At 38.8% G+C, this 27,176-nt stretch overlaps 1 protein-coding gene across 1 annotated transcript in view; it reads right to left on the bottom strand.

Annotated features, from left to right (window-relative positions):
- Window positions 1-3,359: 3,359 nt before the first annotated feature.
- LOC124155236 overlaps window positions 3,360-27,176 on the bottom strand; it is a 553,184-nt gene continuing 529,367 nt past the window's right edge. The window contains exon 8 of the mRNA XM_046528953.1: window positions 3,360-3,625. Within this exon, the coding sequence (XP_046384909.1) occupies window positions 3,360-3,625 (266 nt within the window). The remainder of the gene's footprint in view (window positions 3,626-27,176) is intronic.

Genomic DNA, 27,176 nt, shown 5'->3' with positions numbered 1-27,176 from the left:
TCACACAAGCACAGGAAAGAAACGGCTGTGTTTGCAATTAGGTGTCTATTCCTAAAGAATCAGAAGGCATCAACTGCACGGAAATGAATGAAAGCGTTTTTATACGTCCAACAAGCACCGGTGAAAAGAATGGAATACCCGTACAGTAGCCGAACAAAATTAAATGCAGAAGCCAAAACCAAGGCAAAGCCACAGGACAAGATGGCTGAAAATCAGCGGACAAAGAGTTTTCAGATATCTCAACGGCAATATCTGCTAAATTATTACATAGAAAAAAATATGAGGGCCAATTTTAGCGTTCAACCCTTAGGATCATAAGGATCACTTGGAGAGAAGATAAAATTTCGCCCTCACACATTGCCTTGAAGGCATCATCAAGCTATCATAACATCATAGAGTTTTACATGCTATGTTCCGAAATATTACGATTCTCTGCAGCAAAGTTTCCCTAATATTGAAGAACATTACGCATCCCGCACAGCCCACTTCAAAGTCTAGACTCAAGAGTAAGACGCGGCATCGTTCCCGGTAGGCTGAAAAACGCGAACAAATTGTTCAAATATCTGTTTATCACGTTAAGAACAGCTGTCGGATGGCGTCCAGCAATCGAAAATGCGTCTTCCGGAATAGTTTCTCGAATGAACACAGTCGTTCGTGGAGCCTAAGAGCGTGGCTATACTCCACAAATCGCGAAAATTACCACCACCATTATCTTTGACGAATTACGCTCGACTGAATGAGTCACTCAATATTTAGATACATTCCGGTTTAATGAACAATTACATAGGTACAACAACAGCGACCCTTATTACTCCGGGATCTCCCAAGGGTTAGGCGTCCACGTGACAAGGCTCCCTATCCAAAAGTGGTCCCACGTTTGTCTTTATATTACGAAACCATTTATCAAATAGCGTCCGTCATCTTTCTATGACCATGCCGAAAAACTACAGTCAGCGAAAATTCGGAAAACTGGCTGTAAATAAAAGTTAAAAAGTCTTAACATTCACTGGCTAACAAACCTACGACACGTACTGTAGCAGCGCACCTAGACAATCTCTAAACGTATGGCTTACGCTCATTATATTAATAAAACTATTCGTAGTTAACCTGCCAGGGATGCGTCTAACATACAAAATAGCAATGAAAGAAATCTAAAGTTATTTCTCATGACGGAAACACTGTCAAATCTACGTTCGTAGAGAAAGTGAGTTAGTATTGAAATATTTACTTTGTGACATGCATTTATATATAATATATTCATATACATTCCCTAAAAAACTAGCCAATTTAATTACAAAGAAATTCAAATAATTGTTCCCTGGTTTTGGCAATGTGAAGAGTATATTTATAATACATCATGACAAAGACCATTTGCAGCGTAATGATAAAGAGATTTAAGACGATAGACACTTTTCCATTGGTGCATATTGAGCGAGTTATGACTCCAAAATTCTACATAATTGACTTTAGCTTCGTCTCATATCGCAGATCACCAGTTTAATAGATTAATTCGATTGTTACTGAGCCGAAAACACTTCCATAAAGTAACCAACTTAAAAAATATATATTTTTGTACAATGTAGGAAATTATTTTGATGGAAACGCTTGGCTTTTTGTAGCAAAAGCAAACCTACTTCTCCATGTTTTCCATCTTGCTGGAATTCAGGAGCTCACTATCCCTTTTCCGTGATCACCTCACAAACTCTTTAACAGCGTCATGCATAGTCTTTCACATTCACCTGATGGTAAAGTAATCGTGAAACGGACAGTGGAAATCACACTCGAAAGACTTTACAATGTTAACCAGTAATATAACCGGTATCAACATCTCCTCGCACGATATTTTCGTGAGAACGACAGGACGATAGCCCATTTTGAATCAACGCATGCTAGAACAAATAAACTGAGCAGTCGTGCGCCAAAGCACAACGCTGCGCCCCTCAAGAGCGACTTCACACACAATTTTTGGCAGAGACCACGAACCATTGCCATCATTCGGTTAACCCTTTGAGAGGACAAGGTCAGGTTGGTCCATTACTGTCCGATTTTCGTAATCACTCTGTTTTTCCGCGAAAAACTTTGATATTCACCTTTGTATTCTAGAGTATCGCAAAGAACTTGATATCATTACAAAAAAAAAACATTTAAACAGAAAACTTTTTCCCAGTGAAAAGAGGAACGTTCCAATCGCTACAAACATTTCTTTTTAGAGAAACAATTTAGCGCGCGCATTTTTTGCGATTAGAAAAATAAGGATGTCATTTCCTGGCTTCAAGCCATTCGGCCCCATTCTTGAAGTCCTCTCCACGTAATAAACTCCAATTTGATCAGTCTGAGACGGAATTAGAATATTTTTAGATTCTTCGTAACATTTGGAATAGATTAAAAAATAGGAAGGCGACCTTTATCGTCGAATTAGTTTCACTTAATGGGGTTTAAGAATCCTTTGGAATCCAGCCTAAGGTTTCTCTGAGCTCTTTGAACATTTCGATGAGATTAATGTTGTTTTCGTTCCTGCGGGGCAGGTTTTTCACCAGATGGTGAAATTGAGCACGAAATAATCTTTGGAGTAAATCATTCCTGTATAGATGAAGGAATTCATAACGGATTAGGGAAAGCAAATTTTGGACAACTTCGTCGGCTGATGGATGGGTTAATTCAAGTCAGTATTTACGGTGAGCAGCTTCCTCTAGTACGTAAAATTACGGCAAATACCTTAATTTAGAAACAGATTTTTTTCTGGTTCAATCCACATCTTTTATAATAGTATAATGTAAATTACACTCACTCACGATAACTGTGAGCTCTTTCTTACTGCATTCCTTTAATTAATTTTAGCCAACAGTTTAAAAGCTGTTCAAGATTTATCCTGGTGGCAGAAACCCTCTTAAGGTTGGAAAAGGTGTTTCTTGTTACCAAGACATGTTTCAAATAAGCATTTATTAAACTCGTAAGGAGAAAAAGAGGCGTAATTGTGAAAACATTGTTAATAATACAGGCAATAGCTCTAGTAATTAGATATTAATTATAAATATACTTTATATTTTTATTTCTGTGCGTTTTTCTCTTTTTATATTCATTTATTAATGGTATTAATGTTGTTATTATTATTATGAGCTTTGGTCTCTCAAAAATGTGATATATATCCATAGATTTTTTTTACAACCACTTAAAGATTCACCTTTTGTTTATATTTTCTTCCCCAAATTCCATCCTCCGGTTCAATTGTTTTGCGTCCGTCTTCACGTCTACACACTACCACCCCTCCCGCCGCCTCCCCGTTGAGCCCTCCACCCTCTGAAACGCGCGCGTCCCATGCTCCCTGCAACACTCCACCACCACCCCCCCTCCCGCCGAATCTATAGCGGCAGCTTGGCCGCATACCTTCCGTACGGGTCGTGTCTGAATCGGCCCCTCTCCGCTTTGAGCAGGCTCGAGGCGGCCGCGGCGGCCGCCGCCGCCTGAACCGCAGCTGCAGACGACGTGACCAGCCCGCCCCCACCGGCAGAGCCGCCGCCTCCGCCGCCCCCACCGCCTCCGCCGCCGTCCGCACCCGCCGCCGCCGGGCCCCGCGCCCCGAACTCGGCCGCCGCCGCCGCTGCTGCCACAGCGGCCGCCGCTGCAGCTGTTAGGGAGGGGTGGAAAAGGTGGTTGGCGGGGGTGATTTTTGAAGAGGAGGGACAGCGATGATAGAGAGGAACGAATGAGATAGAAATAAAATATGTAGACGAAAGAAATGTGAAGAAAATAAGGAAAATATTAAGGATTAGGTGGAATAAGGCAAATCAAATGAAAATAATTAATAAAAATGAAATGGCGGGCGATTGAGAGGGAGTAGAAAAAAGGTAGAGAAGATTAAGATGTGATGAAATTAAAAGTAGTGAATGTGATTTGTGTTAGTTATTAAGTTAGAGTAAAAGGACAAAAATAATTGAGACCGAGAGAAATAGTTGACGATCGGGATATGAAGCGTCGGCCAAAGAAACGCAATGGCATGGAATTGCACCATAAGGTTTGAGAAGAGGATTTGGTTTTGATTTTCAGGTGAGAGTAGAGCATGTTGGAAGCGATACCGCGCGATTAGAGAGAAATAATCGAAATAGGGGCACATAAGAGAGAAATAGAATGGTATTCAGAGTGTTGGGAAAGGTGATGAAATCAGACGATTGAGACGGCAAATGATAAATATGTTAAGTCAACGTTATAAAGAGGTAATGATAGAATTAATTGTGAATTACAAGTAAAAGAAGGATAAAATAAAGCCAGAGGATTGATGATGGAAATGATATGACGCGCGAAAAAAATTGGAGTAGAATGATAATTGAGAAGAGAAGATGGAAAATGAATATATTAATACAGAATTTTGATTAGGTTAATGATTAATTGAGAGTTGGGAGATGGAATAAAAGTACCGATAAAAAGATGATTTTGGAAAAAAAGGCGCAGGCAAGGAAAAGGCAAAATTGACCGATAAAAGGATTTCAATGAGTAAGAAGAGATTAAAATAACGTAATGGGAATGAAACAGTGCACGAAGAGGAGAGAAGCACAATAATTTGAGGAATTCAGGAGCATGAGAAGAAAAGTATACAAGAGATTATGGACCAAAAAAGATTCATGTTAAAGAATAACATATATCGCACAATAATTAGCATGTTAAAAGTATACATCCACACATGATTGAAATATCATGGCATAGGTACGGGCCAGTGATTCAGAAGGGTCGACAAGATTGGTGAGTTTCACCATTTTTCAGTACGAATATTAATTTTTTACATGATTACGATTGAGATTGATATTTTCAAATATTGCATAAACGGTGCAGAGATTGTGGTATGCCCACAGGTGATGAGTGGAATTGCATGAGAGAATAGTCGAAAATATGAGAAGAAGAGCGAAAACGAGTTCAAGGTTGAACGGACAGATTACGTGTTTTTTTCAGGTTAACCGCGAGTCATGATACAAGGGGGTAGGAATGAGGGAAGATCATATTCCACGTGGACCATATCACGGCGAAAGGAAAAACAAATATGGAACAAAGGTTTTGTGTTTTGTCGAAAAATAAAATTGAGGAAAACATTGTTGCGCGTAGCGCAAAGCGGCGTGATATTTGAGTGGTGCATGTGCGTTTGAGGTTTTCAAACGTAGAATAATCAATTTAATATGGATTCGACAGAAAAAGTACAAATTATTTTTGATAATGATGTCAAGAGAGGAGAAAGTATCAGAAATATGAATATTCAAAGCATATATCATACGATATCCATGACAAAAATGGCGTTTAAAAAATTAAGATAGTTGTATGAATTTAAGGTGTATAAAACGGATTTGTGAAACGTTGTCATTTGCATAGCATATTTTTAAGACAATGTTTAGAATACAGCAAAAATGTTTAATAGACCAAGTGATGAAAAATTAGATAAAGTGATTGAATTAAAAAATTAAAACATGACAGTAAAATCAGTGAAAGAAAGAAATAATAAAATGACGGAACATCGAAAGAAAGGGATAGATATCACGAAGCCAAGGATATGGGTCATGAGGAATTTTTAATGGATTTAGGGAATGAAAAAATGGAGAGGGGAGAGAAAGATATGGTTTAAATTAGAACTTCATAGCTAATATAGATCATTTTATCAACTCAATAAAAGAAGATAATCTGAACAAACTTCCCCTCCTCTCACAAGCATCAGATTAAGCATAATACGATGGATATAATAAAAAATCTTAAGACCATGATGTTCAAAGAAAAAAGCATAAATTTAAAGATTTTAAAAAGAAGCTATCATTCAAGTTTAATCAGAACGATATATTCAAAAATCTTTGTAAATAATTTTTAAATTTCACTATTTTCAAGAATTACTAATAAAGTCCCTTGATTATTCAAACAACTTTAGTCACAAATAATTAATAGCCCAAAAACCACACACTTAAATATAATGAGATCATCATTGAAGCATATAACCAATATGCACCATCACATAATACCAGAGAATGAACACTAGAAAGAAAGCTAAAAAATGTTCAAATTAAGTATTAAGCTTATTTTAAAAACATCTAAATTACTTAGGAGAGAAATTCTCAACTAGCCAAGCACTAAGAAGGATATATTAAGTTAACGAGAGAAAAAAGGCATAGAGAATAATATTATCTGTAATATTCACGTGCTAAAGTCAACAACGATTCACACATGGATGCTGATAAAATTAACGGTGATAATAGGTGTGGATATTGCATTTTAATATTGATTCAAAGGCACGAGTTTATTTTTAAGACGAAAATTATCTACCAACCAGATATATTATTCAATAACTCATGGTGAACATAAACAAGAGCGATTTTATACCTCTGCGCATGCGACCAAGATTGAAATAATATTTGAGATTATGCGATGGATCTAATTGTCAATAACTATGGCGATAACGTTTCTTTCACGTTATTTACTTCGATTTTAAAATTAATATGCATAAAATATAATCCTCACGGAGGAGTAGTTATGACAGGATTTTAATGAAATCTATTTGAAAGTACTTCTTTCGCTGAATTTTCCCATTTCTCATAATAATACTGACGCTGGGATTTTAATGCGGGTATCCGATTTTCGTTACTACAAGCAATCTTCAAGTTTTATAAAGCTAGCCCATTGCAGCAGCACTGCAAAGAGGTCCTCGGCACCAAAATGCGCCACCATCTCCCGAAGGAACTGCGTCACATCCACCACGGGTCCTTAGCCTCTCCGCTGAAGAAAGCATCCTGTAACATATGCAACCCCAATGTATTTTTGATTGCATAAGCCATAGGATACAGATCCTCGAACAGTCGTTTTATCCGCAGGGAAGGAGGAGAGATGCGCGCTCCCGTCTTCAGACCGCGACCTTTTTTTTTTATTCACGCCCCATATGGGAGGCCTAACAGCGAGCGTACCGTATCGCCTGCCGCGATATTCCTCTATCCCTACGGCAAGATGCGAGTCGTAGGGTGGTACGCGCCATCATCAGCTGTCACTCAAAGAGGACCACGTCACGAAAGCACGTCGAAGTTGACTGCTATGATAGTTGCTCAGAAACGATATCTCGCTATTGTTATCAAAAGAGTAAAGTCATAATAGTGCAAATACGCTTCGCAATGGCAAAGTAAGGAAAAAAAAGAAATCTTTGACGATGGCGAAAGAGAAATATAGCAATGCCCTCTCCTTCGAGAGAAACATTTTCAATTATGATTGATTCAACATAGGTAATAAATTAGAAACAAGATATATGTGTCTTTATCATTTGCTTGCGTAAGTAAATCAACGTTTGCTTCCTGAGATATATTCGTAACAATCGATTCTTCGACTGCGTTACAAGATGAACCACTTTGACTTCGTTTATGTATCGAATCAAGATCAATTACGTCTTCAATCAATTTGTACTCTCTTGGTAAAGCTTTAGCGTCCCTTTTCTAACGTACGAGCGTAATAATCGATAGCTATAGCGGTCGAAATGGATGTAGAAACCGGACTCCAACACCAAAGGAAATCGCTAATGATCAACGAAGCAAATGGGCTGGTCATGGCATTGCAACGAAATGGGATCAAGGAAAATGCCTCGTGATTTAAAACCAGCTTTATAATGGAATATAGCTGATGTCGCTACTCGTCCAGAAAGATGTGTGAGGTTGTGGAGATGAAGAAGTTTGGATGAGGAACTATCCGAGAAAAAAGGCATAAATTTACGATCAAATTGCCTCGTGTCGGAAATATCAAATTCAAGCAGAGGTGTGGAGACGAGTAGTTATTGATTAATTGAAATGAATAAAATGGTACATCGTAGTCAGAGAAGATTATAACTCTATGGGTAAAAACATACGCTGGATCTTGGATCTGGGGATGAAGCAATAGTAGATTACCATTATAATAGTGCTCAACTGATCACGGGATATTACATGGGTTCGTGACCTTCTAATATCTTTTTGAGGAAATCGGTTCGCATCGGATTTATTACCTCACAGAAGCTTAGTTTCAAGCTGTGTACCCTTTCGCCCCCATCGCCGCGGCTTTACTCCACTCCACCTCCCATAACGACTCTTTAATAGCTCAGAGCCAAGTTCCTGCCCCACTAGCTCCGCCTCTAAGCGATTTTCCAGATGAATATCCTTTTCCTAGCCTTTCCTCGTTCGTCAGCCGCTTATTTAACTGCGTATTTAATGGTTCAAATCCTATAAAGAGGAAATCTTGTTGGCGTCCGAAGGAAAACCGTGAGCCTTAGCATAATATTCATCAGAATAATCTCTTTCTAGTATGGAATCAGATTCAAGCGAAAGCTTATATAGTTTCTCCGTAATGTCCGTGGTGCGCGGGAAATCTCCGGCTCAACGCATTTCAAAAGCTGTTACTCAGTTCAAAATTTTTTCAAGAGCTTATTCAGCTTCTCGGTAGTTCATGGTGTGCGTAAGATCTATGGCTGAACGCTTTTCACATGCTTCGATTCATTTCAACGTTTAAATCGATTAAGGCTTCCCTGGAAAATGGCATTTTATGATAGATACATCTACACTGAGGGCACATCTAAAATGAGGGCAAAATTAACTTAAATTTATGAATGAATTAAGCAATAAACAAGGATTTAACAATGTAATGATGTATAAAAAGACTTGAGCAAAATTTAATTGCCCCTCTCAATATTCACCGTAATTTTCAAAATATTCATCGTAATTTTCAGGAAATGACAGTGAGAATAACGAGTTGATGGCAAGACACAAATATCTAAATATCAACTATCCGTTAGTTAACGGGACACCGCAGGCAATGGAGTTGGATAAAAAAAGTTTGGGATAGCATGGATAAAAAATACTTCTTAAAAAGCAATAAATCCCGAGAATACAAAGGTGTGATTGTTCACAATCACCCTAATTTATATGGCACTGCAGAATTTACCAGCATTGCTTTAAAATCACTAATAAATATAAAAGTCTTCAAGATGCTGCGCAGTATCCTCCAGTCTTACGTAAGGGATTAGGTAGCATGAAAATCCGATAATACTCTGACTATGGAAGTTTTCGTGAGCGAAGTCAGAGAAGGGTGCAAGCGCTGAGACGAGTCGTTAAAGTGTGTTCACATCCGAGGAAAACGGGATTGAAAACAAAACAGTCGGCTATTAGTGGGGCTCCGAGACCACTTGAAATGAGATGAAGGAGGTGAACTGAGGAGTGAGGCTTGAAATGGCACATATTTTTTTTCCGATATCCCAGACGGAGCACCACAGAAACTTAGAAAAGTAGCAGTCTGGGTAATTTATCCTGTTCCACCTCTTCAACCCCCACCAACGCGATCTCTTGAGACACTGAGCAGCCGTATGGTAAGGCACTGCCGGTCACAAAAATAAATGCAATCTGGAAAAAGTTTTCGGAAAAAACTCTAACTGAAGCATACTTTGCGGCATTAGAAATGATAATAAGCTCTTATAAATTTTTTTTTAAAAACCAGCCTTTATATTTAGATTACAGGGGATGAGCAACGTTTATATATGACACAAAGCAAAAAAACTCAGTGACCCCGAAAAACCAAAAGTGACGTATTAAAAAAGTCACTATATTTATTAAATTTTCAGTGAATGGTAAGCCCCCTATGTTTCAAAATGCCACCCCTATGCTTTTAAATGCCTACTATGTGGATATGCCTAAAGTGGATAACTTTTACTGTGGTCGCAAAACACGAAAATCGACCATTTGGAACTTCTTAGATCAAAAACATGTTTTGGGGGGCTATAGGTTGCCTGGGGGGTGGTTAAAGGGGGGTTGGAGAGAAAAAGTTATATTTTCATGTATTGTCATCGGAAATGAAGAAGTGTGCCAAATTTCATCGTTTTTGCTTCACAGGAAGTGAGTCAAATTTGAGTTACAAGATTTGTACCAGACAAACAGACAAACAGACAAACAGACAAACAGACAAACAGACAAACAGACAAACAGACAGGTTGGTGAGTTGATATAAAGGCTGGAAAAAAATGACGCTACTCTATTGCTCCCTCTTCATCATCTTCACCGTCTTCATCATCCACGCTCTTAAACCATACAGATAATACACGAAAATTAATTGTTTAGGAGAAAAGTATATGTAAAAGAAAGTGAAATTATATTGTAATATAATTTTTAAAACCCTAAAATGCATATTGCGACTTAGTGGCAATTGTGAATTAATATTCTACTTAACGACGACCCATGTTCCTTTAAATATTTTGTTTTTTATATTATTTTACATGAAATTCACGAAGCCCCAAGTTACGCATGGTGACGCACCACTGTTTATAAGGGAGTAATTCACAGCAAAGCGAACCATTTCGCTCCAAGTATCCATTTGTCCAAGACGCTATTTCCTAGATCCAAATTTAATTTTGATGATCACGGCAATCATGTCACTGTGAAACTCCAAAATAATTATGTAAAGAACTAGAGAAATAGATCCCTCTTAAATCATTTAGTCGGAGAAAACTTGATCGCCTGGAAGCTACTAGTTGGCGCAAGGCTTTGGGGTATTTCCGTTACATCGGGGCACCGGAGGGGAAAAGTTTCTTCGAAAGTGGAGTTAATCAAGATGAATGGTGCATATGAAATATGGGAGCCAAGAAGACGATACTATCATCAGAAGCGCAAGCGGTAAAAATAACACTGGGATACCCCTATAGGTTCCATTTTATAAGGTGAAAACTGAGGTAAATGCAAAAAATGCTTATGGTAGAATCTGGAGGTCGAAGCCCTCGTCCAGCGTCAGGATCTCATTTAGGGTCGCATAGAAGGTCATTAATGATGAGCACAAATAAAAAATTAAAATTATAAACAACAGTTTTGTTCGCATTAATAACCATACGAACAAATTTCCCAGCACTTGGAATAAAACCACAGATCTTTAACCCAAAAGAGAGCTGCGGAGACCAGAATTTTACTAAGATTTCTCTTGATTGATGGCAATATTTCAGTGGTTGACGTTAATATATTATAAGGAACCTGGATAACGTCGTGGTCAGTGCAATGATCCGGAAAGCTTAAAGTATTCAGAGCTTGATGAATTCACATTAGGCTGGATTGTCCATTTTTTATGGATGATTGTGATCGAGATTTAAAAATGAAGAGACCCTTACTGTCTGTTTTTCGATCCGTCGCTTGCCATAGAGATGTTTGCGACACAATAGTTTAGCAAAAGTTTAAAGTAGGCTTTATCTTTAACTTATATAACTTGATGACATAACGCATTCTTTCCCAGAGGTTTACCACTTATCACAATCAGTCATTATTCACCTTCTCACTTCAGCCTCGAATAGGCCATTGACGTTTATGCTCTTGTGGACGATTCATTCCCTAAATCAGCGAATCTCCATGAAACCATTAATGTATTGAATCTCTAATTACGTGAACAGCTCAACTTCAACAACTCAACTTCAACAAAAGCAGGCGGCAGCATACGCAATTTTTTATTTAAGGTCATGAAATAATGGCTGAATAAGGAAAAAACAATCTTTCTTCGTCTTGACATACATAACCAAATCCTTTCAATGGATTTCGTTTATGGGTCTGGATGAACGACTTCGTAATTCAGGATTATTCCGCAAATTTACACTTATCTGGAAAGCCCGTTGTACAATTGATTCAAGTGCAGATAGGGAGATTTAAAGTTAGCTGTGAGATATCCACGGGCTTCGCAATACTTTCACAGCGATTGTCGCCATAGATTGGCGAAGAATGAGCCTCCTTCAGTGAGAGACGAGATGTGTCTTTCAACCCAGCTAGACCAGCCGTTCTAGTCTGTGATGGGAGGAGGGTCACGTGCTATGGGCAGGCTACCGGTGAGTTGAAACCCATCTCGCAAGCCCACGGAGCGCTGCGGGTCCACCTCTTATCTGGTGACGTTTTACGGCGATCTAATTTAAACGGGCCTTATCTTCAGCACCCCGTGACCCAGAAATCACTCACGAGATTTCCCACCCTTTTTATTCGCACTCGTAGAGAACGTGATTCTCCGTAAAGGGCACAGCGTCTACAGACAGAGAGAGAGAGAGAGAGACCTACCATTCGACCACGGCAAGCACGTGAGCGAATGACTCATTTAAAGCTCAGCGAAATATAGTGGGCAAAAAGGTTGGAAGCTGCGAAGATAATGGTAAAAAAATAAAACAAAAACGATTTATAAAAACCCAATTTTTCCCAAAACAGTAAAGAATTCACTAAAAAGTAAAAAATAAGCTTTTCATCTCGCGGAGAATAAAGCGTGGTGGCTGACTTAGTTTATTATAATTGATTGTAGAAGACCCTGATTTATAATTAGGATTGGCACGCAATATTAATGTCTAGGCCGAATCAGCACCCACGACTTTTCTCCGAGTGAAGATAAGCTCATTTATTTTACTTTTTAGCACGATTTTTAATGTTTTTGGAAAAAGGGTGTTATTTAAAAATCTTGTTTACTACTTTTTTTAAGTCACTACTTTTAGTGGTGAATCATGCAATTGATTAGAACAGAGCTGTAAAATAATTTTCTGATAAAAATAATCTACCTTTCGCCAACTGTTGAGAGAATTTAAATCTATTTTTCCATAAGGGAACTTAGTTTATTAATTAGAGTACAATGGATCAAAATTTCAGATGCCTGATTTTCGAATATTGTGTTGCCATTAAAAGCTAGGAAGTTAGCAAAATTTCAAGCCGATTCGACAATGGGAAGTGAGTTAAAAATCAATCATAAGATTCCATCACTGTGAACAGACAAAAGCAGGTAGCACGAAAAAGCGTGGAATAATTAAAAGAGACATGAGGAAAAATCCACTGACCAAAGGGATGAAGGAAATATAGTACGTAGTCCAAGGAGGCTATTCACCTCTCATCATTTTAAAGAATAAAATGTGTTCTACTAATAGGTAGATTGAATTTCTCAGTCAAATTGTTACAAAAAGAAACACACAACTGCAGGCTTACCGAGAACTAAATCAAATAAAAACTTCCATTGATCTAGGTAGCATTTTGCTGACTAAGTTCCGATTGCTTCGAAAGCATTCAAAGACTGACGAATGTGAGTTCCTCCCTTCTTATATTTGAGAAGATAATAAATGTAATTGACATTTATACAATTCAACAAGAATTATAATCTAACTGAGTTTTACGTTAGCGCTCTAAAAACGATTAGTTTTAACTGGAACGAATAAAGAACTGGCAAATGTGAAATAACAAGGGATCTTTAGATACATTCCACTACTTGTTCCGTTTTTACATCTATCATAATCTAGCCGCGTAGATATTAGCAGATGATAGATGTAAGCATGATGTGGAAATATAAATTTATAAACAATAAGTAACAGATAAATTTACTCACATCAAATTATAATATCCTCAAAAAATTTTCACAGAAAGAGCCCACCTTAAAAGAATGGAAGAAAATTAGTACATCAATTGGCAGTCAATAGGGCTTCATATTCTAAAGATTTCATCAATAATTTCATTCAATATGTGGAATCAAAACACTAGGCAGTTGGTGCACGTAATAAAAACATTATCCGCTGGTACGAAGCTCGAGGTAGGGCATTGTTCCGGTGAGTGCGTTGAATGAAACATAAGGTCGCGGGAGCATCTGATCATGGCACAGGGGACGGATGTGCTATTTACACAGATTCCAATTGTAAAAATCGGTGTTGGGGAAGAAGAGCATTCCGTATTCACAGGTTGTACCGCACAATTGAGATAGGGATTTAGAGATTGAGACGCGGGGAATTAATAGCCTAGGATAAGGAGAGAACGGTAGCTCAGTTTGCTACACTATAGCTACTTGATTAAACTCACCGGCACGTAAATGGAGGTAATGAAACTATTTTTTTCTGTTGAATCGCCTAACACAATCATTTACACTTAAATTATTTAGCTGCCACTTAAAATAAAGAAATGCTGATCGGCAATAGAAAAAGCTTATAACTGCAGTTATAATTTTCCAATATAAAATTTTAATTAACCGAACAGAAAGCGTTTCCATACTCCCTTTTTCATAGAAAACAGTAATGGACAGCATGATGAGGTCATCATTCACATAGTGTTATTAAATACAATATAAGGAGATAAAACTCGACTATACACCGCGATGAAATTGTTTGTGGGAAAAATAAAATGACGTAATGGATAATTATGCAATTTGAATCCATAAATATTATTCTTACTGAAAGTGGGAAATTTGATAAATATGTCAACGCTACTTAAACATTCATATACTGCATGTTGAAAGCTAGGTGATTAATTTTTTGAAACGCAATCCAGTTAAGAGTGAGTTTACAGATTTTAGGATCTGGAAGTTAGATCGGACAAGTTAAGGGGTGAATTGTGCCACTACCTCATACAGAATGCATGTGAAAAGTTTGACAAATTTTAGATCTACTCGTTTGAGATCAGAGTCCTTACAATTGTGGTCAAAAAAGTTCGTTGAATACATCGATTCCTTATGAAATCTTTGATTTGTCGGAAGGTATGTAAACGATGACTAGAGAAAGGGCCTTGCACATTGCTCTAAATAGTCTGTCAAAAATTAATACCATATGAATCGTTGATCAAATGTTAATCTTAAATTAAATGGGACAAGTTATAAGACATATGCATAAAAGAATCCACCAAAGGAGCAAAATATTTGGATTGACCAAGAAAATGAAAAATATAATGGACGTCGCAGCCAATATAGCTAAAATTTACTGCAGTTACTTAATATCAAAATAGGAACAGAAAGGAGAGGTTGCGAAATTTCATTGCCTCATACTAGCCAGGTAAAACATGCACACAAGACTTATTATTAGACTTATTACTATTCCGTCCTTAGAGGAAATATTCTTCAAAGTCACGAGCCTTACCCCTCCAATTGTAGCGAAGAATTTTTAAGGATTATAAAATTGGCTGATATGGGTAGTAGACTAGTGTTTCCATAGGTATTTGAATATAAATTTGGCTTGAGCTCCTTAGTATTGATTTCAATCCTCGAGGTGGTGAGGATTTTTCATGAAATGATGACTCGTTCCTTCGACATTGCGGAAGCTCTTCAGCTAAATAATGAAGTCCATTGGTGTAGAGAAGTAATTCGCAGCTCTCGTAACAATCCTCAACTAGGTTTTTCCCTCTACACCCCGTTTCTCTACGAACCCGTATCGCAGTCTAAACGTGACCCCTTGGATAACGTGAGCAAACGTGACCCAGTCGTGACCAATGCTGTTACTTATTTCTAACCATCTTTCCTCTATTTCTAAATCAGCACTTAATACACAGTCCAACTCTAAAATACGCAGCACTAAAAAAAGTTTCAAAAGGCCATCAATTTGTAGCAGCAGTTACATTTTTGATGAAATACGTGGGCAATACTACGCTTTTCTCAATTCGGGCCGCTACTAAAATTACTGAAACAGGCAATAGGATATCAGGCAATAGGATATCAGGCATCGAAAAAAATCCATAGATAAATATTCAATGGCTAGTTAAAACTCCACTAAGATAAAAATACGTATTCATAGATTCTTTACAAAAGATCTTCACTTATGTACGAGAAAAAGTTAACTTATTGGCTCTTTTTGGCCAACTAAACGCGAAACAAACTCGTTCAAATAAGGAAGCGTAAAGCTGAGAAAAACGAGCGACGCGGACAAGGAAAATTAAGATACACGAGTTATAAAGGAGGACAATGATTGGTAAAATACTCAATTCGGTGACACTGAGCTTCTCCACCCAAACCTCTCTGGAATATTACACCCCCTAAAACTCGGCGATACGAGAGAAAAATACGTCACACCAACGTTGACGGTCTCTTTGGGTTGGAGTGGATTTTTTTATCCTGAGAGCGGAGGACGCAAATCGACCAGAGGCCCCCTTTTGAGAGGAGGAAATCTTCATGATTTATTCATAGCAAACTTTAAAAGGAAGTCGAGATTCAATTAAAATGCAGGGGGAAAGGCCGCCGAATGGCGGACGAGTATAATCAAACACTCAACTGTTTCTCTGGAGAATATCTCTCGGCGCGTCTTAATGACCAAGTTGTTAAATGCACACGGCAAATTCAAATGAATATCGGACGAGGCGCGAAGGCGAAAGCTATAACTCTAGCGCCGCGCATATAAGTAAAGGGATTTAATCCGAGCGTTTTTCAACTTAACGTCTGCATGGGAGGCCTTTTAAAACGTCGCATTAAACATTGCCCCATTACCGAAGAGCATTCTTAAATATAGCCATTAATGGCCATATTTAACCATTCTCTCCAGCAAGGTACTTTGTATCGAGAAAGCATTTTATTCAATTTTGTATTTCGGAATCGCTAACTCGGGATGTTTGGAAATACGTGCAGTGCAGAGAGAAAATATACAGGCATCAAGGGGCATTCAAGAAGGTGCACTTTTTCGGCCTGTAATAAATTCACGGCGTAGGCAAGAGGAATACAGGGAATTGAGATGGAAGCAAGAGGGTTGGAGAGAGGAAGAGCCCTGGGGGCGATTCTCACTGGAGCTGTTGCATTAATCATACCCACTGGAAGGAATTTCCCCTTTTAGCGTCGGCGCTACCATCTCCAAGCATTCTTTAACACCAATTGCAGCTCCGCTGCTAGCTGACGCTGGATAGAAACATAAGGGTGCACCGGAAAAGGCTTCTATTCACTCAAGGATACAGTAACTTCCATCACATCGCGCAACTCCTTTCTTTCCCCGGGATATAAATTTCTTTAAGACGCCAAGCTTTTCCCTCTTGCTTAACGCAAATCGCTCAAAACAAAAACATGCTCAGAAAAATGGCAATACAGGATTGGAGTATTTGACACCGCTTTATTTATGCAAGAAGACATTTTTCATCGCCGACAATATTACACGCTCCAAGTATTTGATTCTACAACTAGGCAAACAGCATGATGAGAACCGGTATGATGGAGAAAGATAAATTAAGATGCGAAAGATTTGGTATCACATGATAACAGGAGCTTAAATGGCATTTGCATAGGTTGTCGGACGAAACAATTCAGTTACTGAAATTTCCGCAGTTAGTCTACGGAATTTGATTATTAGGGACTTAATATAAATTGAAAAGGCATTTAAACATAAAGAAAATCATCTCAGTGATCAATGCAAAAAGGACAATACCGGTGCTTTCGATGACATGATCAAAACGAGGAAGGTACCTATACCAAATAAAATATCGACTATGTTCAAGCTTTAATGAGTGATTAAATAAGCACGGATAGAAATGATTTAATTTTTGACGAATATTTTGCCACACAAGAAAAAAATTTCCCCAACACGCATTTGATAAATTTGGAGGAAAAACAGCCATAAAAAGTTGATGAGAAAAAAGGAATAAAATCACCAGTTTTTGTAATTGTTCCGTAACTATCCCTTAGCGAGGGAAAAATACCCGATCATAGGTGATAATGCTAATTAATAGAAAAGGATTTTTAATTGATTTTTACTTAAATATTTCAGTAAGCATATTTTATAGGGTCCACGGTAGTAATAAAAGTTATTTTCCAATATTGGCAATAACCACGATCCCACATTTCGCGGTTTTCCTCAATCCTCCCGGAAAAATATTTTATGTTATACGTACTGCTTGAAAACGACGAATGTTGGTGCACTTGATCATCTTTCATTGCATGAAATGGTATGTTATTTGGAGAAAACTACCGATATGGTGTAAATGATACGCACCGTATCATTCACACCATAGGGAAGGGGATGGTAAGGAGAGAAACTCAGCGTCGGCATTAGCCAGCTCATAAAGAAAGGCGCTTACAGACAACAGATTTATGTATCATCACGGAAGGAGTGTTGTACTTGCATACACTCCATAAAACACTCGAGTAGGTATTGGACAATCTCTTAAAAATATCTGCGCACTCTGAACCCGAGCCCATGGCGTGGAAATCCAACACAATAGCCACCACACCAAACTAATCATTGCAATAAAGATGAAGAACATGGACATATATATCATTTTCCAAATGGGTGTAGTTGGTAAAATAAAAACCTGGGTTTCACTTCCACTTAGAATGCAAATCCAAGAATTACAAATTTGTTAAGGGATTACGCAGGATTAACTTTGGTTCAGCTTTGAATTAACCGAATTAACTTATTCCGGTTCCTTATTAATTCCTTTATTTGTGAATGTCCATTTAATGGAGTGATAATCTAAAAATTATAATTAATTGTGACTCCTGACTTCCACAATTTTAGTCGACAAGGAGGAAAGCATAAAACAACGTGAAATTATCCACTCAGTTCGTGAAGGATTAACGGAAAAAGAAAAAGGCATGGAATATTGGGTTGACTCTAGCATCAAACACGTTATTAGATGTGTTAGTCGAACATAATGATAACCTTAAGTGACAAATTTTCGTATTTCGCGACAAAAACACCTCTTCTTCGGGAAAAAAATTTCATACCATAATCGCGAACATCAATCTAACGATATATTAAAAAAATCTAAACATGCAAGGAGGGAGAAAATATTTGATACGGCGAAAATTACTGGAATATATTTTTTAAAATGTTTACACATATATATATATGGAGAGAGAGTGAGAGCGAGGGAGGGCACATTAGCTGCCCCATCTCATCGCTGAGCGCGGGACTGCCCCGCGTGTTTTCTCAGCAATTAATTGGAGTGACTTTCCTAAATCCCGCGGCTTGTACCGACAGCGACCCTCGCACTCGCCCCACCGCGGGTGTGACAACCGACCTGCGCTCCACACAGTGAGAGAGGGAGAGAAAAAGGTGGAGATCTCGCACGCGGTCTCATCGGAGGAATGTCTGAAGGAGGGAAAGCAGAGAGGCAAAGTGAGGTGGAGTGAGGGAGGTTGAGAGTAAGCGTTCGTAATGGAGGCATTAAAGCAGCTGGAGAAATTAGCGGCGCGAGGGAGTGGGGGGGGGGTGAAGTGGGAGAGAAATAATTTTGGCGGGTCGGGAATTAGTCGAACGGATGAGAGGAGGGTGAGTGGGGGTGGTTAAGTGATTGCCGGAAAAGCCCTCCCACTGGGAGTGGGGATTGTAAAGGGAGGAGAGAGGGCTGGTGTTGAAGGCATGAGTGCAGGGGGAGAGGAATGGGAAGAGGGTGATTGTGTAGACGTTGGGAGGGTGGATGTCGCCGTGATGATGATGGGATGTAGCATGCAGGTAACATATTAAAAGGACGTTTTTACGCCGTCGAATAAATTTTACAAGAGATTGCATCAGGAATGCATGACTCATACTCATTTGCTTGGAATTAACCTCCTCGGAGCTGGAGTATTGCATGAAATACATCGATATTTGAATTTTTTCACCGCTTGGCTGAGTGAAATGTCGTTATTGCAGTTAGTTCAGTGCGTCATGACAGACAATAGCATTATACAGATGTATGATAAAAAACACTTAAGTAGTTTGTTAACATCTAATTAACCAGAAATTTGTAGACACGTCGTGGGACTGAGGAGGTCAAGGAAGGTTATGGTCTCCTTTCAATTAAAGATTTCATCACAAGCACGATACACGCATGCCAAGACTGACCTTTGCAGTGAAAGAATTCATTTGTATCGACCGAGATTCGGATATGAACCTCCCATTTGCCAGCAAGATGTTATCACTAGCAGTAATCCACAGTCAAATGTATACCTGACAGGCAATTTTTAGACGCGGTTATAAAGAAGAGAAGTTTTTTTGAGGATAATTTTTTGAAACTAGGTGCACATAAATTTATACCTATCCAATGACCGTAAAAAAGTCATTGATTTATGCAAGTAATTCAATCTAATTGTTATTTTACACGGCGAAAGACGTTGGGAACCACTTCACTCATTCGGTCAATTTCTCAAGCAGTCATAGTTTGCTGTTTTGCACGAGTTAAGGATTCACTAAGCTAATTTTTCATTAATTCATTAAGAAAATCGAACACGTGTTCCTACAATTCGCTGTTGAACAAGGTTCAAAATATTACGAAAACAAACTAAATGAAATATTACGGTTTTCTATAAGTGTGACTTCGAATGACCTGAAAAATATTTCATTTAAGAGCTCAAACGTTCCTGTCGGTCAGTCAATAGCCAATACAGTTAATCTTGAACCAGAGTTCACATGCTAATTGCATCGTCCAATGCCATCCTAGGAATTGTTAGATGGGCAATAATATCATAATCGAATAACTTCTCCACATAGTAACAATCTGGACTGATTTTATGATCAAATGAAGATTAGCTATGAAGTTTCTACTGTGTAGTGAACACTCTCGGCAGTAAAATTCTATTCTGTGAAGAACGAAGCCTAGATTGAAAGTTAATGAGTTAGTGAATTTTTTCCTAGAATGAAATATTTTTCGCATTATCAGATTGACTTCCTCTAAGTCTCGGGCTCAACAGTTGATTGCGATAGCTGATATGCTGTGGATGATTTTCACATTTTCACCCAGGTTAAGGAAGGGATGATATGAGTCAGCAATCGAGGTCTGAGCCATATGTACAATTCGCAGAAAGGAATGGATGTGAATGGCGACGAGGGAAATATGGTCGAGAGTGTGAGTTTGGAAAGGGGTCGATGAGGATCAGCTGATGAGGGGATGGCCCGCGGATTAAGGGGACCCATTACCCTAATGGCGTGTAAATAGAAAGGAGACATAAAATTCTCCGCCTTAATGGCGAAAAATGTCGCCGGAGGCTCCGCGACCGCGCGGTTGCCCCCTATAATCATTACCCCTAATAATGACCGTAAAAAAGTCTAATTCATTACGATTGACTGGTTACATGCGACGAATGCGAGGATGAAGCAATCCATTTTGAAAGGCAATATTCCAGAGTAACGAGGAATGCCCGGTTAATGGTAGTTTTCCCAAGCTTAGGCAAGAGTTGAAGGAAATTAATGGTAGAATTAAGCAGTTATCCATCCTTAAATTACCGTCTCCATAGTCCGTCAACCCTAAGGGTGGTATTACGTAGATCACTGGCTTCTTTAATATCCTATAATCTTCACATCAAGATATAATTATATTATATAGTTTTCACTACGGACACGCTAAATTCCTGCATACCCAAGGCCCCCGTCTTATAGCGCCGGTAGTATCTTAAAGTAAATTTTACTCAAATACCTGCTGATAGTACTTGATATCTAGATATTGATTAATCGTGTCGTCCGTTTTTTATTTTAGTTTTTCCATGGGTTTTCTGAAATGTTCTACTTTTCCGAAAATGCGCCTCCCTTTTCGTAGTACAGAAACTACGACACTTTTAACAAAGCATGTCACGGATTCGAAGCTTTCTTCCTCACTCATGTGGGCTGGGCCAATCAGGGTGGCTATAGATGTACGAATTAGTTTCACGAGAATTAAAAATAGCTATTTTTTGCCCTAGCTAATTATTTGGTTACACTAGACTTTCAGATGCCAGGGAGAGCTATCGAACAACAAATCTTTGTAACTACTTTTAAATTAAACCTCGTTCCCACATGACATCTACTTCTTAGACAATCCAACTTATGTAGTACAGATTTATCCACCATATGTATAAAAAGGGGATTATATGGACTGGATAAAAATTATCGTGTAATTCATGAATTTTGGGTATTTCCCTAAGAAAACACACGAGATATTTTTACTTGTATCATAAATAAAAGAGGATTTTATATAGCTTAGACAACGGAGAGTGACCCGCAGCTCCCCCGCTTACTGTCTAAAAATGTACATTCGATGAACAGAACCACTTAATTTGAATACAATCCCAGAATCTAGGGATTTTCTTGGCTAATCTTACGTCCCCGGTGTACGTACCCGGTATAATTCGCTCTTTCACGATTAATTCGAATGTATCGCAAGAAAAATAAATGACTTCTACTCCCCAATTTGGCAAATAAGTAATCAAGGTGTATATTTGGTCGCTTAAATTTCATTTCCTGATTTATGAGAGGAGTTTAATCATGCAAAAGCTGAAAAGAGTAAGACTTTAGGTCTCTCTTCTTGTCAAGGGAACAGCTCATTTATAAAAAAACTGTGCTGGAATACACTGGGATAAAAATGTTCACGTTGATTATATTAATTATTATGCCAAAAGACTAAAAAAGGTTGTACGGAAAGAAAATTTCCGCAGAAAAGATAAAAGATGCTAATGAAAAGGAGGAAATTTTTTATATCCGAAGTCTAGAGATTAAGAAAACAGAATTAAGAGTCAAAACGAGAAAAATATATGTGTATAAATAGAGGTAGAAGGTGTTATGTTGCTTAATGCAGTATGGGCAGAGTGAAGGAAATTACTTGGATGGTGTATAATTGATATAAAAAAATGATTTATGAAAGCAAAAACGAAAAAATTACTACTGAAATATGATTATAATAAAAGATACTGGTAATGAAATCGATGTCGTTGCAAAAATCAATATACATTAATTACGATTGCCAATAGTTGCTACATCTCTGAACTAGACGGTGACTAGCCATTCTTTTATTGCAATGACGTTAACATGTTCGTCACTCTGAGCCACAGCACCACGCTTAAGCAATGTTGTACACTGAACTCTCGGTCGAGGCTAGAGAATTTGTCTCAAATCACTTGAATGGATTACCTATAAAATCTAGCATCGGAGACTACTTTAAATCTCAGATGAGCCCATAGAAATCCACGTATAAGCTGAAATTAGGAGAGAATATTGTTTTATTCTTATTCTGGTTCAACTATCCCTATTCTTCCCTCTCCATCATTCAGCCTGAGGGCACTCCAGTTTCAAAAGGTACTGATAGCTTGCTCCATGAGTTCGTCTCCTGTAAACCGATTCGACCGTTATGATAATAAAAGGGCAAAGGGAATCTTGCAGAATTACATCAAAGGGGGAAATGGGACCAATGTCAGGGCCCTTGTGAATTACTCGCTCTAATTCCAGGAAGGATTAGCACCAACAAGGAGAGGCTCTAGTAATAGAAGTTGAAACTAGTTGGAAGAACTTGACGCGTCGGAAACCTTTATGCTGTTCCAAGAAAACCGAACGGTGTCGCGTGCATGCATTTGATTCGGTTGAAAACCCACACCTTAATTACAGAGGGTAAGTTATACCCACTTGAAAACTAACCTCAGAATGAACCACATCCCTATTTACGCGGCTTCTGAGAAATTTTGTGAGGCAGTGATTTAAAAGATGGAATAAGGTATAGCATAGTTTCATCTGCACACAAATTTAGTTTTCACACTTGCACTTGTGACGAACATAGATTTTATCTGATACAATCCTCGACTAATAGTGAAAAATATTGTTTACGAAGAAATGACAACGTGAAAATAAAGTTAAGAAGGTAACTGTCACTTTTCAAAGTTATTTTTGGGGTTACATAATTGATATTGACTCATAGTTCTTAGAAAGCAGTTTTTCCATCACACTGCAGAGCTACTCATCTGATAAAGCGGATTATTAATCGGTCATCTTAAGAGCAACTCACCAATCAGATTTCCTAACCAACATGGATTTTCGAGAACTTTCACAATATAAGTTTTATTTCTTGATTTAGCTGGGTAATATGGCTTGTATCTATTTAGTTCACTACTATTAAGCCGAAAAAGAAATTGAGAGCCGTTTACGAGAACACTTATTTTCCAAATCCGGATGGAGTGGTCTAATCTTGAAAGCGGGGAAAATAATAATAATAATAATAAGAGAGAAAACACAAAAATATCAGAATTTGGCCGGTGAAATAAAAAATATTTGGAAGTTGAAAGACGTCAGCATACACCCACTGATAATCTCTGCGGAGGGAGTCTTGTCTAAAAGATTAAAAAAAGAAGTCGAAGACCTGGGAATAAAAAAACAACTGATTAACCTCGGGCAAAAAGCTGTTTTACTACAGACCTGCCAGATCGTGAGAAGATTCCTGGGTCGGGCATGATCGGACAGTGTAGGATAGGGTGAATTCTCTTCCTTAGCATCCGAGCCTAATCCTAAATTGACCTTGGGATAGGTGAATATTTCCAGCTGGTTTTAAACAGCTGAGAAAGTGCATAAACTCAACAATAATAATTATAAATAATTGGAAATAATAAAAAGGCGTGAGAATATCGGATACTCGGAAAACTATATGCGGAGTGAATATGAGCATGGAGAGGACTAGAGAGTTGCTAGAGATAGGGAGCAACCTACATGCATGTTCAATTTAGTAATTTTTACCACTAACGTAAGCAAAGTAATAATATTCGAACTCCCAATTGCAATTCCGAAGCCACAATGAGCATTTTAAATGCTATCAAGTAATAAAAGAAAATGCTCTTCGATTGTCGAGGACCTTTCAACTATTTTATTTTCTCTCCTTTCTTCGATCGCGGATCGTGTCCATCGCATGCTGCTGACCTCTGGCAACTGATATTCATTCTCAATGGAAAAAAAGCAGTGAATGCTTAAGGAGTTTGGTCCGAGAAACGAAATGTACACTATTTTCATGAAAATCAAAAACATTTCCTCTGAAAGATGTATAAAATTCAAAGATATCTTTCATGTGTCACTCTGCAAGATATCTGTATATTTTATGGATATATCTTTCAGAGCGACATGGAGAACTTCATATTAGAACCCCACTAAATTTCCAGGAACGATAAATCAAGAGAGATATTTTGCCAAACGGACAGGCTTTATCGGATTTATAGGAAAGGGTGTATAAGAAAAACGAATAGGAATTCGTTTATCCCCTGAACAATAAAGGTATGAAATAAATGCTATGCGAAACTTTGTAAGCGTATTTTCATTTTATTTGCCTTTTAGCCTATCGACCACCGTCACACCGCCTATTGTGGCGGCTGGCGAGGTGCTGTATAGACATAGGAATGTGGTAAAAATGATAACTTTGGAATATGCGGATTAAGCCATTCACATAATCGCAACCCCAATAAATATCTTTTTAAAACATGTGCGAAAAGTATTGGTAATGCACAGTCACAAATCAAGCTCCTTAGCCTACTTTCGATCAAGGTTAAAATTATTAAAATATCTAGGCTTTTCATCTCATATTTTATCACAAGGCCAATTTCTTGTTGAAAAAATACCTTTCTACGAGAAAAATAATGGTGCGTTTCCACCGAGGACTTCGATGTTTTCACACCTTTGACATAATATGGGTTCCTCCATTTCGATACCTCCAGTGCACAAACGCTCAGCAATCGCCCACCGAATCAAATCCGCTCATCTAGTACTACTAGGGCTACTAGATGGGCGGATTTGATTCGGTGGGTGATTGTTGAGCGTTTGTGCAGTGGAGGTATCTATTTGACATCAACAGAGAAAGTAACCACAGCATCGCTGATTGCAATGAAGATCGATACTATTTCAATCAGTGGAATGAGATTACTAGAGGCCATGCATGGAAAATGGTGTGGAAGTCCTCCGTACTCATAGCTCTCGCCGCGCCGATCGACGCCTTTCTAAGGGGTCGAGTGTAGGTCAAAGATCGCGATTCGAATGGGTGGGTGAGCTCAATCGGTCCCACAGGTTATGGAGGTGGGGTGAGGGGGTCGGGTTTGGAGAGAGAGGGTGGGTAAAGTTGCGGGGGACAGGGCGATTAGCGTGTCCCGAGCCACAAAGGGAGCTTGGGGGGAGGAGGGTGCAGCTGCATGTGGACCGTCGCAATGGATCGCAGATGATGAGCGGGAAAAGAGGCGGTGACAAAAAATTGCCAGACCGTACCCGGCATCCAAGCGATCGTTCAAAGTTTAAAATATCCCTCTTGCATGCCAAAAATAAGACTCCTCCGATAAACGCATTCCGATCCCAATCATCAGTCATCATCATGAGTCAGCAATCTGATGATTGACTTAATGGATCTCTCCACTCAATTCTATACTCAGTTTATCTTGTAACACAGCATAAACCTTTTGCTCTACATCCTTCATTACCTGTTATATCTCATCCAAGGCCTCATTTTATTTTTCTTCCATTCCACTTGTCCTGACTACCTCCCACCTGTCCAATGATCGTTTTCATCTAACTATCGTGTCTCATGATACGGTTCATTAAACTATCCTGCCTTCACAAGGATTTCAAGAGACTTCTCTCCATTCATCTTAAAACTTCCGCATTACCCAAACGATCTATACATTTGATCTTCCCAATCCCTTCCAAATAACATTTCTTCTCGGATAAAAGAATTCCAGTTCCAATCATTAGCAAGAGTCATTAATTATGGAGCATTACTACACATTGAATATCTTCAGAAACGGTGAAACATCAAAATAAAACTGCCTTTAAATAGAGATTACAAGGTATTCGATAATTGCTAACCCGAAAATTCGTTCGCATAACTTGTAATAAAAGATTATTAAAATTTAACCAATTTTCTCCTTTTGATTAGCTTAGCTCGATAAATAAACCAAACTTTAATTCTTGAATCAGGAGATATACAGGGGCACCACAAGAAAAAGCGGTGTGGGGACAGAAGGGTTCTGCTCCCTAGTCAGGCATGGGGAGGGACGAAATAAAAAATACATAGCGTAGTTCGATAAATTTTGAATATCGATAATTGGTGATAACGAAACTATTGGGACGAAAAGTAACTTCCTATCAGCCCCAATAAAAATATTACGCATATCACTCGATGCATGGGACTATATAGGATATAACATCATGATTTCAGATGATATATCGTGATATTTCACTAATGTAAGTATACACGATCGAGAATGATTTTTTTATCAGAGAAATTTTCGTAATATTTCTGATATTTGACTTTTCGAATCTGAACTATAACACGCGAGGAAAAGCTGTGGTGGGCTCTGAGCCGCAAGTAAGACAGGAGAAACAAGGAGGATGAGGGCTGGAGGCCATCAAAATGGATCGCAGATTATGAGCTAGAAGAGAAGCGGCAACAGAGGCAATACCAGACCGCACCCACGGACACGCTCCAGGTCCTGGCCAGCCAGGGGAGCGGAGCAGCAGGGTCAAGTGTGGTAGGTTGTCTCCCCCTCATCCCTCAGCGGCTTCGCGGGTGGACGGACAAGAGGAGAGACCGTATGGATGGTTGGAATTGGTATTGGGGCAACTGCTCCCCTCTTCGATGAGCGGCCGCCCAAAAATTCGGGGCCACAGCAGCCGCAACAGGCGTCTCTCGACGGGGAGAGGTGGGATGGATGGCGCGGAAAACGGCACTGAAGCGACCAGAGGGAGCGGAGGACACGGGAGGGCGCGGGACAAAAGACCGCGTGGAACGGCGCAGAAAACTAGCCCAGAAAGGGGG

This window comes from Ischnura elegans, chromosome 3 (assembly GCF_921293095.1).
Source record: "Ischnura elegans chromosome 3, ioIscEleg1.1, whole genome shotgun sequence".
Taxonomy (NCBI): Eukaryota; Metazoa; Arthropoda; class Insecta; order Odonata; family Coenagrionidae; genus Ischnura; species Ischnura elegans.
Note: the sequence above shows the minus strand (reverse complement) of the source record. Positions and strands in the feature narration are given on the sequence as shown.